Source organism: Microcaecilia unicolor, chromosome 6, assembly GCF_901765095.1.
Source record: "Microcaecilia unicolor chromosome 6, aMicUni1.1, whole genome shotgun sequence".
In the NCBI taxonomy this organism is placed as follows: Eukaryota; Metazoa; Chordata; class Amphibia; order Gymnophiona; family Siphonopidae; genus Microcaecilia; species Microcaecilia unicolor.
This window is the reverse complement of record NC_044036.1, coordinates 6,584,096-6,597,285: the sequence shown is the minus strand read 5'-3', so window position 1 is coordinate 6,597,285 and position 13,190 is coordinate 6,584,096. Positions and strand designations below refer to the sequence as shown.

The 13,190-nt window shown below is 47.8% G+C and overlaps 1 protein-coding gene across 1 annotated transcript in view; it reads right to left on the bottom strand.

The window, feature by feature from the left end:
- Nucleotides 1–2,519: 2,519 nt before the first annotated feature.
- The window catches only part of LOC115471972 (myosin-11-like), a 32,074-nt gene continuing 21,403 nt past the window's right edge, over nucleotides 2,520–13,190 (bottom strand). The window contains exons 10-12 of the mRNA XM_030205972.1: nucleotides 6,454–6,539; nucleotides 6,089–6,208; nucleotides 2,520–4,470 (exon numbers count right to left, since the gene is read on the bottom strand). Of these exons, the coding sequence (XP_030061832.1) occupies nucleotides 4,334–4,470; nucleotides 6,089–6,208; nucleotides 6,454–6,539 (343 nt within the window). The 3' untranslated portion in view covers nucleotides 2,520–4,333. The remainder of the gene's footprint in view (nucleotides 4,471–6,088; nucleotides 6,209–6,453; nucleotides 6,540–13,190) is intronic.

Here is a 13,190-nt window from a genome sequence, read left to right as displayed (position 1 = left end):
AGAAAGGGACCTGGGAGTCATCATTGATGATACGTTGAAATCTTCTGCTCAGTGTGCTGCTGCGGCTAAGAAAGCAAATAGAATGTTAGGTATTATTAGGAAAGGAATGGAAAACAAAAATGAGGATGTTATAATGCCACTGTATCAGTCCAGAGTACTGTGTTCAATTCTGGTCGCCGCAGCTCAAAAAAGATATAGTGGAATTAGAAAAGGTGCAGAGAAGTGCAAAGATGATTAAGGGGATGGGACGACTTTCCTATGAGGAAAGGCTAAAGCGGTTGGGGCTCTTCAGCTTGGAGAAAAGGTGTGGCGTGGAAAAGATAGATATGGAGCGTCTGTTTACGCTTTCCAAAAATACTAGGACAAGGGGGCATGCGATGAAGCTGGAGTGCAGTAAGTTTAAAACAAGAGAAAAATTTTCTTTACTCAGTGCGTAATTCGACTCTGGAATTTGTTGCCGGTTAGCTTAGCAGAGTTTAAGAAAGGGTTGGACGGCTAACCTGAAGGAAAAGGCCATAGAATGCTATTAAATGGACGTAGGGAAAAATCCACTATTCCTGGGACAAGCAGTACAAAATGCTTTGCTCCGTGAATCTTGTCAGGTGATTGTGACCTGGATTGGCCACCCTGTCGGAGACAGGGTGCTGGGCTAGACGGACCTTTGGTCTGTCCCAGTGTGGCGATGCTTATGTCTTTTAAAGATATTACCCCAAGCTACCTCCCTTACCAATGTCATATGTATAGAACTAAGCTGAAAGGATGTGCAGGATTCCAGGAAGCAACAGGCACGCCCATGGCTGCCATCAGTGGAGGGCTCTGTGCCAGTAGGATGGAAATGGTCCAGGTCCTCTGACTCCCTCTCCCCCTGCCTTTTCCTTTTATAGCGCAGTCCAGCTGCTGCAACAAGTAGAGCCAGGAGACATGATTCTTTATCCTTTAGCATTGTATTACACTTGCTAATTTTACTCCTGCTACAGTAATTAGAGGGGGAGGAGGAGAGTGGTAGCCGTGTTAGTCCACTCTTAAGGTTATCAATAGAAATCAAACAAAATAAAACATGGAAAAGAAAATAAGATGGTACCTTTTTTATTGGACATAACTTAATACATTTCTTGATTAGCTTTCGAAGGTTGCCCTTCTTCCTCAGATCAGAAATAAGCAAATAACCAACAGAAAGGACTTACCAAGGACCTGGGGTTCCTAGCCCATTATAAACCATAAAGCTGTATGTCTCTGTTGATCACCCCACCTGTCACCTATCCACACCCATCCTGTTAGAATATCAATGATATGCTTTGATGTCCCCATGCATACCTCCGACCCACCCCCATCCTCCCACCCTGTCAGACTGTCATAGTAATGCTTGAAGGTTTTCACTTATATACACTGTCAGCTAGCACATTTGCTTATTTCCGATCTGAGGAACAAGGGCAACCTTCGAAAGCTAATCAAGAAATGTATTAAGTTATGTCCAATAAAAAAGGTATCTTATTTTCTTTTCCATGTTTTATTTTGTTTGATTTCTATTGATAACCCAGGGGGAGGAGGATAAATTCTCTACTCTAAAGGATAGTCGGGTGGGCATGCAAAAAGCCAAATCCATAATTGTTCCCACTGTGGGAAAATAAACTGAATTTAATTTAATTTTTACTGTGTCTTGTTTAATCTGTATGTGCCCCTGCTGGGACTAGCTGACGCACCCTGGCCAGCGTGCATCTTCAAAAATTGACCCCTGGCCAGCGTGCATCTTCAAAAATTGACCCCTTGCACTTTAATGGGATGCTTTGCTTGTGTCATTTTACCAAATTAGATATTACTGTTACATTTCTTTCCTTTAGTCCCTTCAGGTTATGCACTCCATCCAGCAGCTGGAGACGGAGAATCGCTGACTTCCGAGGATGCCTATAACCATGCTGTGCTGTCTTAGAAAGCCAGTTATTGAATGGCCCAGCAGATAAAACCAGAAGGAACAATCCAAATTCCTGCCCTCTCACTGCTGACACTTTAGACCCCCCACCACCACCAAAGCAAGCCTAGTGCTGCTTCTGCTGCCATGAGCTATCTCGAGGATCTGCTGGTGGCAGGAGTGAACAACATTCAGGCAGATTTCCTCAGGAGGGACAGTGTTGGATGCCATAGAATGGACCCTGAGTTGCAGGGTGTTCAATCTCATAGTAAGCAAGTGAGTTCTCCTGGCCATGGATCTCATGGTGACAGGCTCCAATACGCAGGTCTGCTTCCGTTTGGAAGGAGGGAGAACAGCAGCCAACTCAGGTGCCCCCATGGATGTAAGGCAGAAGCCCCTGTACAGGGCCAAGATGAATTTGACACTGCAACGCATCTCCTCCCTGGTGGCCCCATAAGCTCCAGGCACAGGGGTTGCTGATTTCAAAATGGTGGTCAGTCCTGCCAGAACAGGAACCACAGCCCCAGCTGCTGCACTCAACCCCAACAGAGCTCCTGCTCCCCCTCCCCTCCCCCCCCCCCCCCCCCCCCCCACCACACACACACATCCAGAAGCTTGGGATCATGGGCTGCAGTAGGCACTGGCAACACTGACTGACTCCCACAGGCCGAACAAAATTTACATGCGCCAAATCCATTGATTTCCCCTGGCGTGTGCAGAGCTTCTGGGAGCTCATTGCGGCAGCCCTGACTGAACCAATTCCGTATGAGCCACAGCAAAGACCCCCAAACTGACCAGAACCACGAGGGGCAGGAGAGTCAAGGCCGGGTATAGCAAATATCGTGTTTTACTGTTGTTTGGGTTTGTTTTTCTCTTCACTTTAACCACCACAGACTCCACAGTACTCAGCCAAGGCGTACACCATAAAACACCAAGAGGGGGTGGGGAGGAAGGGACCTGTCTTCTTGGGTGTAGCACCCCCCCCCCCCCCCCAAGGGCCAGAGGCCCTCTCAGACCTCAACCCTCACCCAGTGCCAGCCAGCCCACAGCACTGAGAGAACCCAAAAAGAGTTCACAACTTTTTTTTAGACTTGTATTGAGAGGGTTATAGTCCCTGCTTAGTATAATCCTTTTTTACACACACCGAACCAAGAGACCGGGCCAGCGCAGCTTGCCATGTCTGCTGGAGACTGAGAACTGGCTTTCTGGGACAGCACAGCATGGTTATAGGCAACCTCAGAAGTTAGTGCCTCTGTCTCCATCTGCTGGTGAACGTGCATAACCCATCTGTGCCGGCCTGGAGGCATGCGATGGAAGTGGTCCCCTTTTTGCTAACTCAGGGAAGCATTTTTTTTTGTTTGGCAGGGTAACCCCCTGGTGCTACAGCCTGACACTAGACAGGGGGGATGATGATCAGGTGCTGCTGGACACTATCCCAGGACCACACAAGTATTATTGGCACATAGCTGGGGGGCAGGGGTGGTGCTAAAGGAATGATTATTTTCCCTCTTCTTCCCCCCTCCCCCACTCAGTGGTGAGCCAATTCCCATCCATACATGCGTAGGAAATGAAAAAAAAAAATACGTTCTGACCCAATACAGCAAACAGTACACTCTATTACCACATAGTTCAAACCTTATAGTCTCAGCATCAGACCCAGCTAGAGCTCATTTCTATCACTGTTCCAGATGATAAAACTGAGTCTTTTGAGGAAGTGGGTTCAATTTCCATTGTGGTCCTGGGTAAGTCACTTAACTCTCCCTTGCCTAGGTATAGAGAAAATATGTCTCAAAAGGTACTTTAGCTTTGTTCATGGACAGCTGTAGAAAGAAGACACGTGTTTGCACTAAAGAAACAACTGCATTAGTCCCAGACAGCTTTTATGAATTTGGGCAGAGTTCTGCTCCTTTCACAAAAGCAGTTAGTTGTGTTACTGATCAAGGTCTTGTACTAGTTTTCTTAGTGCTTGCAAATAAAGTTTGTGTCTGTTTTATACCGTCTCTTAGTGTTTCTGCAACAGGTGGAGGGTGTGGCTCTGGGCCTTGTGGTCTGTAAGGATTCCTGGAAGCAAGGTCAGGGTATAGGCCTAAGGGCTGAATCTAAGTCCCAGCTCTGCTTCTTCAAGCCTTGATGAACCAAACCCCCTGGCTAAGCAAGGTAGAGAAGCTTCCTCTTTCAACGAAGCCATTTGGGGATCAAATGCTACTTTAGAAAACTACACTACCCCTCTTCACCCCTGCCTCCAACGCAGGCAGAATAATTCAGTGCAAGGACCGAGCGTCTGTGGCGTGGTGGGTCATGGACTAGAATAGCATCAGGGACAGAAGTGACACTATTACGTGAAGCTGCTTCAGGCCAACCATGAGCAGAGAAAAATCAAGCAGAGACAGGATTAAGGGAACTCAATTGCTTAAATACAGATGTGTCTCACAGGTCACTACAGCTGAGTTCAGGCAGACTGTCAGAAAGTCCTTCCAGGTCACTGCTGAGGTCATCGACACGGTCCAGTGCCAATCTGCTCGTTATGGGTGACGCCTCATTGGCCAAGGACTCGCTGGGGTGAGCTAAATAAGGTAAATGGTTCAGAAGCTTCAATTTTAATCATACAATAAAACCAAAAGAGAGAACATTTCTGGTGCAGTTACTGTTCGTCACGGTTAAAAAGACAAGTTAATTTCTGATGTTTTATATAGCGGAAGCAACCATGAACATCATGTAGTATTTCTTAGCAGTGGCGTAGCTACGAGGGGCCTGAGGGGGCCTGGGCCCCCGTAGATTCCAGCCTGGCCCCCGCCTACCTTCACTTTTGCTGGCGGGGGACCCCACTCCCCGCCAGCTGATGTCCTGCACGTTGTACGTGCGACGTCAGACTCAGAGAACAGAACTCTGTTCTCTGAGTCTGACGACGTCAGCAATGCAAGCAACAGGAGCAGGAGAGGACGTCAGCTGGCGGGGAGTGGGGTCCCCTGCCAGCAAAAGTGAAGGTAGGTGGTGGCGGGTTCGCGGCGGGAGGGGGGTCGGAAAAGACATGGGGGGAGGGCTAAAATGTGCCCCCTCCCCTCGGGCTTTGGACCCCCCTCCCAGGGAAGTCTGGCTACGCCCCTGTTTCTTAGGCTTAAAATATAGTGGTAAATGTAATATGTCTAAATGAGTGAAAATAGGGGGGGGGGGGTCCCCATGTGCCTCTTGTAGTCTTCACCCTTATCTTTACTGTAGTCACCTGTACCATACTCCCGTGGCTGTCTGGGAGGAGGAGGCATGTTTCTTTTCTGCTGGGCTGCTCATTGCCTTTCCTCGAGGCAGTCCACTCCTTGGTTGGGTCCCACTCATGGTCCTGTTCACTTCCAAGAACCCCCTGCCAATCCTAGTTCCCTTGATTCCTGCTCAATCTCTTTCTCTGCCACAGTTTCTGAGAAGTTAAGAGTTGCTGACTGACTCTCTCAGGCTGTTGCTCTGATGTTCCCATCCCCATCTTCACTATTAAGGATAAATCTCTCCCATGTTTCTGCAGAACTCCTTCCCAAACTGTTACCCTACGCTACTGAGTTTCATTTATTCAAAATGGTGCTGCTGTTTCAGCACAGCAGTGAGCATAATACATTCTCAAAACTATGCTAGTCAGGACTGTTTCTGTTAGATTACGTATACACCTTTTACTCCAATGATCTTTCCTATGTTTTTTGAATGAATTTTCATGCTGTTTTGCCTTTTCCCCCCCCTTATTTGGTCTGGGTGGGTTATGGTAGGGAACACTCACACCTCTGCAGGCACTGGGAAGGTCAATAGCTCAGCTTGTACAACACATGCTACAGCAGAGGATATGTTCATTACTGGGGGTGGCAAGGAACACTTGTTATGTCTCAGACACAAGCCCCATCCAGAACCAGGGAAGGGGAAAGCAGCTTGCTGTAGCTTTGGGCTAACCAGGACCTCAACGTTTACAACACCCTCCCCTGCAGCAGGAAGAGACAAGACCCTTTCAGCAAGGTGACGGGGTGTGAGCACCTGTCATGTCTGGCTCAATGCAGCACAGGGTAAGAGGGGAGATGAACACTGCTCACACCCAGGGGAAGAGACAAACTGCATCTCACTCTAATCAATGGTGGTGAGGGAAGGGGGCGTATCTGCTCCCGAAAGTTCACTTCCTGCAGCACCAAGAGAGGAGGGACCCTGGCTTCTCACCTGTGCTGTCTATCACATCCTCCTCTGAGCTGATGTCTGTAAGACTGAGATGGGAGGCTGAATCCTCACTGGCAAAAAGCAACTCACGTGACTGTTTCCTCCAAGGATTATGGCTTTTGGCTACAAAGAGAGACAATGTGTTAGGCCTGAAGGAGCATGCGATGCAGCTCAGGTACCCACCACTAGAGGGCACCATCCACCTTCCTGGGCCTACCTTAGAAGCCTTATCGGTGGCCTAGTGGGGCAGGAGGAGAAGTAGATCTAACAGGTTGCTGTCCCCTGGTGGAGGTAGAGGAGGACTTGAAATCTGTGAACTCTCGAGGGGGAGGGGGGCAGAATGTCATAAGGGAAGGTTTCTCACTCACAGGTTTTGTGCCATGGAATGTGGAGGCTCAGTTTGTTGTCTCGGGTAAGATTTTTCATTTCGTCCTTTAGGCTCATTACTGCAGCCCTGGGGAGAGAATAACTTCAATGATATCTAAAGATTATATAAGAATTAACAGATGAAACAAGTGATCTGGGCGAAGGGCAAGAAATCAGCATCCTGCCTACATGAACAGAACAGATTTGTCAACACCAGCTGCTGAAAAACTGAGCTTCAATTACTACCACACTGGGAAAATTACACACAAAAGAATTAAAACATTCTGCACACGTTCCTTTGCACAGAATTCCCCAATCCTAAGGCCGAACTCCTCCCAGCTGTTCCCTGTTCAGGCTCCACCTGCGCTCTTAGCTTGCATTCCTTCCCCTCCTCAACTTTCTCTACCCCTTCTCCAGAGTAAATATCTCCCCCCCACCCAGCCGTACCGTGACACAATACCCCATTCACTTTTCTCCAGCCACCAACCTCCCCTCCCCTGCTAATAGCAAGAGATGGTGGTGTGCAACTGCGCATCAGACCATGTTCTCCTCCTCTGCTATTCTGGGCCCCACTGTTCCTTTGAACTACATAAGAACAGTCACAACCAGGGGCGTAGCTAGGTGCGGCCACAGAGGCATGGGCCCCCACAGAAGCCCTGGCCCCCTCTCCCGCCGCTGCCAGGTACCTTTGCTGGTGGGGGTTCCCAACCCCCGCCAGCCGAAAGTCGTCTCCGGCGCCTTTGCTGATGATCTGTTTCTGACTCCTGACGTCCTGCGTGCACATCCTGCACGGGGCTACCACATAGGACGTCAGGAGTCAGAAACAGATCATCAGCGAAGGCGCTGGAAAGGACCTCCACCAGCAAAAGTACCTGGGGTCGGCGGCTGGGAGAGGCAGGCTAAACTGTGCCCCCCCCCCCCCCCACAAGGTCTGGCTATGCCCCTGGTCAAGACCATGATGGTAGAGAAGGATGACAGGGAGGAGGGAGGCTGAGCCATCACCACTGCCTGTACAGAATTCCGCATAGGAAGTGCAAAAGTCCTCCAGGAGTAGGAGAACATGATAGACCGGCAGCTGGCTGCAGTCTCCCCAACATCTGTAGAACTGCCTCTAGGACAGCATGATTTTGGCTTCTGCTTTGTAATGAGAAATGCTGAAGGGCCAGGGAGCAAACCGTCCCATAAGACACTGCAATTCAGCTCTCTATCTCCACCTGCTGGTAGATGGACACAACGCACACGTCTCTGGATTCATCTGCTGCTGACGCCAAGGAAAGATGTATTTCACTATGGGGAAATTAGGGATTTTTATTTACATCATTTGATAGACCTTCCTTCTGGCTTGCAGCCAATCGTGGCAGTTGACAATATTTGTCCACCACATAGCTAATACGTACAAAGTTATGTATTAAAATTACATAATGGAATTATCTAATACATAAACCTACTTAAACATCAGAGAAACTGAATAATCTACACATTTCACACAGAACATTAAAAAAAACCAAGGACAGGATGTATATCAATCGACACAGAGCTTACTCATAACTGTAATTCCTGGACTCAAAATTAAGTCCACACAATGTCTGTTTAAATAACAGTCTTAAGATCCTTCTTAAAATCTAGACTAGCAGTTTTCAACTCCTACTCTGGGATCACCTGGTTAGTCAGGTTTTCAGGATGCATGACAAAGATCTGCATGCACTGCTTTCTTGGTAAGCAAATCTTGTGGACATCCCAAAGGACCAGGCCGAAACCACTAATCCAGACAACTTTCAGTCTTAGATAATGGGGAAAGGAAATTCTGCAGAGCTGGCACCAAAGAAAAGCTGATTCTCTGGTAGAACTTAAATGGGCTTCGGGGATAAGACAGTTCTGGTTTTCAAATCTCAACGTGCGAGATGGATGGTACGGGATTAACAAAGTAGCCCAGTGGAATGTTTTACGAGGTGGAACTGGTAATCTGTCCTTTGCATGGAAAAGCAGAGGGGCAGCTAAGGTGTTGCCTTCAGAAGTGGCCCAACAGTACCTGTAATAATCCTAATGGCTGAATTTTGGATAGTCTGCAGCTGATTTATAGTACATTTTGGCAGTCCAGTGAATAAAGCAATCCCATAGTCCAATCTGCATAAATTCAGAACATGAACTAATTTCTGTCAAGATGACTCATCCAAATAGAAACGCAGAGCTCTGTCAGATCACAGTGCTGCAAAGCAAGATTTAACAACCAAGACCACATGTGGTTAAAACAGAATCTAGAATCCAAGGAGACTCCTAATTTTTTTTTAAATTTGCATTTACAAATTATCTCCAGGAAATTTAAAATAAAATGTTAATCCTATGAGGAAAGGTTAAAGCGGCTAGGGTTCTTCTGCTTGGAGAAGAGACAGAAAGGAAAACAAAAATGAGAATGTTATAATGCCTTTGTATCACTTCATGGTGCGACCGCACCTCAAACACTGTTCAATTCTGGTCACTGCATCTCAAAAAAAGATATAGTGGAATTAGAGAAGATACAGAGAAGGGTGATGAAAATGATAAAGGGGATGGGATTAATTCCCTATGAGGAAAGGCTAAAGCAGCTAGGGCTCTTCAGCTTGGAGAACAGACGGCTGTTGGGGAGATATGATACAGGTCTATAAAATGAGTGGAATGGAATGGGTAGACATGAATCGCTTGTTTACTCTTTCCAAAAATATTAGGACTAGGGGGCATGTAATGAAGCTACTAAGTAGTAAATTTAAAACAAACTGGAGAAAATATTTCTTCACTCAATGTTCTGGAATTTGTTGCCAGAGAATGTGGTAAAAGCAGTTAGCTTAACAGGGTTTAAAAAAGGTTTGGCTAACTTTCTCAAAAGTCCATAAACCATTATTAAGATGGACTTGGGAAATTCCACTGCTTATTTCTAGGCTGAGTAGCATAAATTCTGTTTTACTATTGTGGGATCTTGCCAGGTAATTGTGACCTGGATTGGCCACTGTTGGAAACAGGATACTGGGCTTGATGGACATTTGGTGTGACCCAGTATGGCCACGCTTATGTTCTTATACTATGTTAGCCCACACCCGACTCCTAATATTTTTATACTTTGGTCCAGAGAGGGCAGGGGGGTATGACCTAAAAGAAGCAGCTATCCAAATGGCTGTTCACTTCTATTCAATTTCAGCTGATGCTCAGACAGCCAGAATGCAATCCTTTCTGATTCAATAGTAAAAGATGTAAGATCAGGGTTCAAGGCGTGAACAAAAGCAATTACCTGGATATCATCAGCAAAAAGGTGGAATGGAATACCAAATTCTTGTGTAAGAAGTACTAGAGGGCTCAAGAATAGATTGAAGAGCACTGGTAATAGCTCAGAGCTTGTATTTCAGGATTCTGTGAGCGGCGTGACATGAAAAACATTCATCTGGAAAGAAAGAACACAACCACCGAACCACAGAAACTCTCTTATCCACACCTATTTCCTAGAGATGTGTAATAAGTAGTTTATGGTGCACAGGGGCGTGGCTACCGGAGGGGGCTCCTCCCTCCTGTGTTAAGTAACATAGTAGGTGACGGCAGAAAAAGACCTGTATGGTCCATCCAGTCTGCCCAACAAGATAAACTCATATGCGCTACTTTATATGTATACCTGACCTTGATTTGTATCTACCATTTTCAGGGCACAGACCGTAGAAGTCTGCCCAATACTAGCCCCGCCTCCCACCCACTAGCTCCGCCTCCCGAGTGGGGGTATGTTGATGGGCTGGAATAATGAATGAGTGAGTGAAATGGGGGCTACGAAAGAGAGGATTGAGACATGGTGTGAATGACCTGAAATAATGGAGAGAGGATGAAAGGTACTGAAAAGAGATGAGGGATATGAGAGGAAGGGGATAGGCCTCTGAAGGGGTTGAGTGACGACAGAAACGTGGCCAAAAAGATGGTGAAAGAGAGGCAATAGGAGATAGGGTACAGGGTAAGAGAAGAATGGTCTGGAAGCAAGAGAAGGAAGGAGAGACATGGGTGATGATGAGGCTGGTGAGGGAATAAGAGGGTGGAAATGGGGGCCTAGGGAGTGGGTGAAAGATGGGGTGGGGTAGGAGACTGAGGAAGGAGAGAGATAGAGGGGGGGGGGATGAGAGGGGAATGGGAGAAATCAGACAGTAGATGAGGCGTGAAAAGGAGACTAAATGACTAGACAGACAGAGGAAGAGAATGAGGGTAAAATTTAAATGGGCAAATATAAACACAGAAAAGATAAAAAAAAAAGTGGGGGAAAAAACCCTAAAAGATCACAGCCAGTCAGATACAGAGAAGGAAAAGGAGAGAAGAAATGGAAAGGCAAACCTGGCCGTAAGTAGAAGGTTGCTAGGCTGTAGTAGATGACGGCAGAAAAAGACCTGCACGGTCCATCCAGTCTGCCCAACAAGATAAACTCACATGTGCTACTTTTTGTGTATACCCTACCTTGATTTGTACCTGTCCTCTTCAGGGCACAGACCGTATAAGTCTGCCCAGCACTATCCCCGCCTCCCAACCACCAGCCCCACCTCCCACCACGGGTTCTGGCACAGACCGTATAAGTCTGCCCAGCACTATCCCCGCCTTCCAACCACCAGCCCCGCCTCCCACCACCAGCTCTGGCACAGACCGTATAAGTCTGCCCAGCACTATCCCCGCCTCCCAACCACCAGCCCCGCCTCCCACTACCGGCTCTGGCACAGACCGTATAAGTCTGCCCAGCACTATCCCCGCCTCCCAACCACCAGCCCCACCTCCCACCACAGGTTCTGGCACAGACCGTATAAGTCTGCCCAGCACTATCCCCGCCTTCCAACCACCAGCCCCGCCTCCCACCACCAGCTCTGGCACAGACCGTATAAGTCTGCCCAGCACTATCCCCGCCTCCCAACCACCAGCCCCGCCTCCCACTACCGGCTCTGGCACAGACCGTATAAGTCTGCCCAGCACTATCCCCGCCTCCCAACCACCAGCCCCACCTCCCACCACAGGTTCTGGCACAGACCGTATAAGTCTGCCCAGCACTATCCCCGCCTCCCACCACCGGCTCTGGCACAGACCATATAAGTCTGCCCAGCACCATCTCCACCTCCCGCCACCGGTTCTGCCATCCAATCTTGGCTAAGTTCCTTAGGATCCATTCCTTCTGAACAGGATTCCTTTATGTTTATCCCATAAAGGAAAGTTTATATTTATGTATAGAGAGGGGAGTGACCAGCAGAAGAAAAGAGGTGTTAATGCCCCTGTACAAATCGTTGATGAGGCCCCACCTGGAGTATTGTGTTCAGTTTTGGAGGCCGTATCTTGCTAAGGATGTAAAAAGAATTGAAGCGGTGCAAAGAAAAGCTACGAGAATGGTATGGGATTTGCGTTACAAGACGTACGAGGAGAGACTTGCTGACCTGAACATGTATACCCTTGAGGAAAGGAGGAACAGGGGTGATATGATACAGACGTTCAAATATTTGAAAGGTATTAATCTGCAAATGAACCTTTTCCGGAGATGGGAAGGCGGCAGAACTAGAGGACATGATATGAAATTGAAGGTGGGCAGACTCAAGAAAAATGTCAGGAAGTATTTTTTCACGGAGAGAGTGGTGGATGCTTGGAATGCTCTCCCGCGGGAGGTGGTGGAGAGGAAAACGGTAACGGAATTCAAACATGCGTGGGATAAACATAAAGGAATCCTGTTCAGAAGAAATGGATCCTCAGGAGCTTAGCCGAGATTGGGTGGCAGAGCTGGTGGTGGGAGGCGGGGCTGGTGGTTGGGAGGAGGGGATAGTACTGGGCAGACTTGTACGGTCTGTGCCCTGAAAATGACAGTTACAAATCAACGTAAGATATACACAAAAAGTAGCACATATGAGTTTGTCTTGTTGGGCAGACTGGATGGACCATGCGGGTCTTTTTCTCCCGTCATCTACTATATGTTACTATATGTTAGAAGACCGACACGAGGAGAGTAGAAAAGAGTCTGGGACCAGCCTAATTAGAAAATAAAATGTCCAGACAACAAAGGGGGAGAGAAGGGGATATAGTGGGCAGGGAAGGTGTACGGTGAAAAGAGTGGAGATACTGAATTGGAAAGGGAGGGAAGGGAGAGGAAGTACTGGAATACGATGGGGGAAGAGATATGATGCTAGATCAGGTAGGGAGGAAAAGGGATATTGGAAGATGCTGGACACAGGGTAAGAAGACAAGGGAGATGCTGGGCATGGGGGGGGGGCTGGACATTGGATTGGGATGAGGACAGAGCGGGTACACTAGACATGGGAAGAGTAGGGATATAGGGGAGAGGGTTATGGAGGGATGCTGGTTACAAGTAGGCTTGGCCACTGTTGGAAACAGGATACTGGGCTAAATGGACCATTGGCCAGTATGGCCATTCTTATGTTCTTAGGATGACAGGAAGAGATGCTGGATGGAGGTGGCAAGAGAGAGAGAAAGAAGATACTGGTCAAAGGAGTGAAAATAGGGTGCTGTACAGAAGGAAGGAAAGAGAAAGAAGGTGCTGGAAGAAAACGGGGGCATAGGATGAAGAATGGGAGGGCTGGGGTCTGGGAGATGAAAAGCTGTAGGTAGATGTGGTAAAAAAGGAAGGATGAATCTACACTGGACGTACGGAGGGTGTCCTAAAATGGCTGCAAACGGTCCAAAATACAGCCGCTAGGCTTGTCCTTGAGGTATCGTGCTTTGATAGAGCCACTCCGTTATTATGCAAGACGCACTGGCT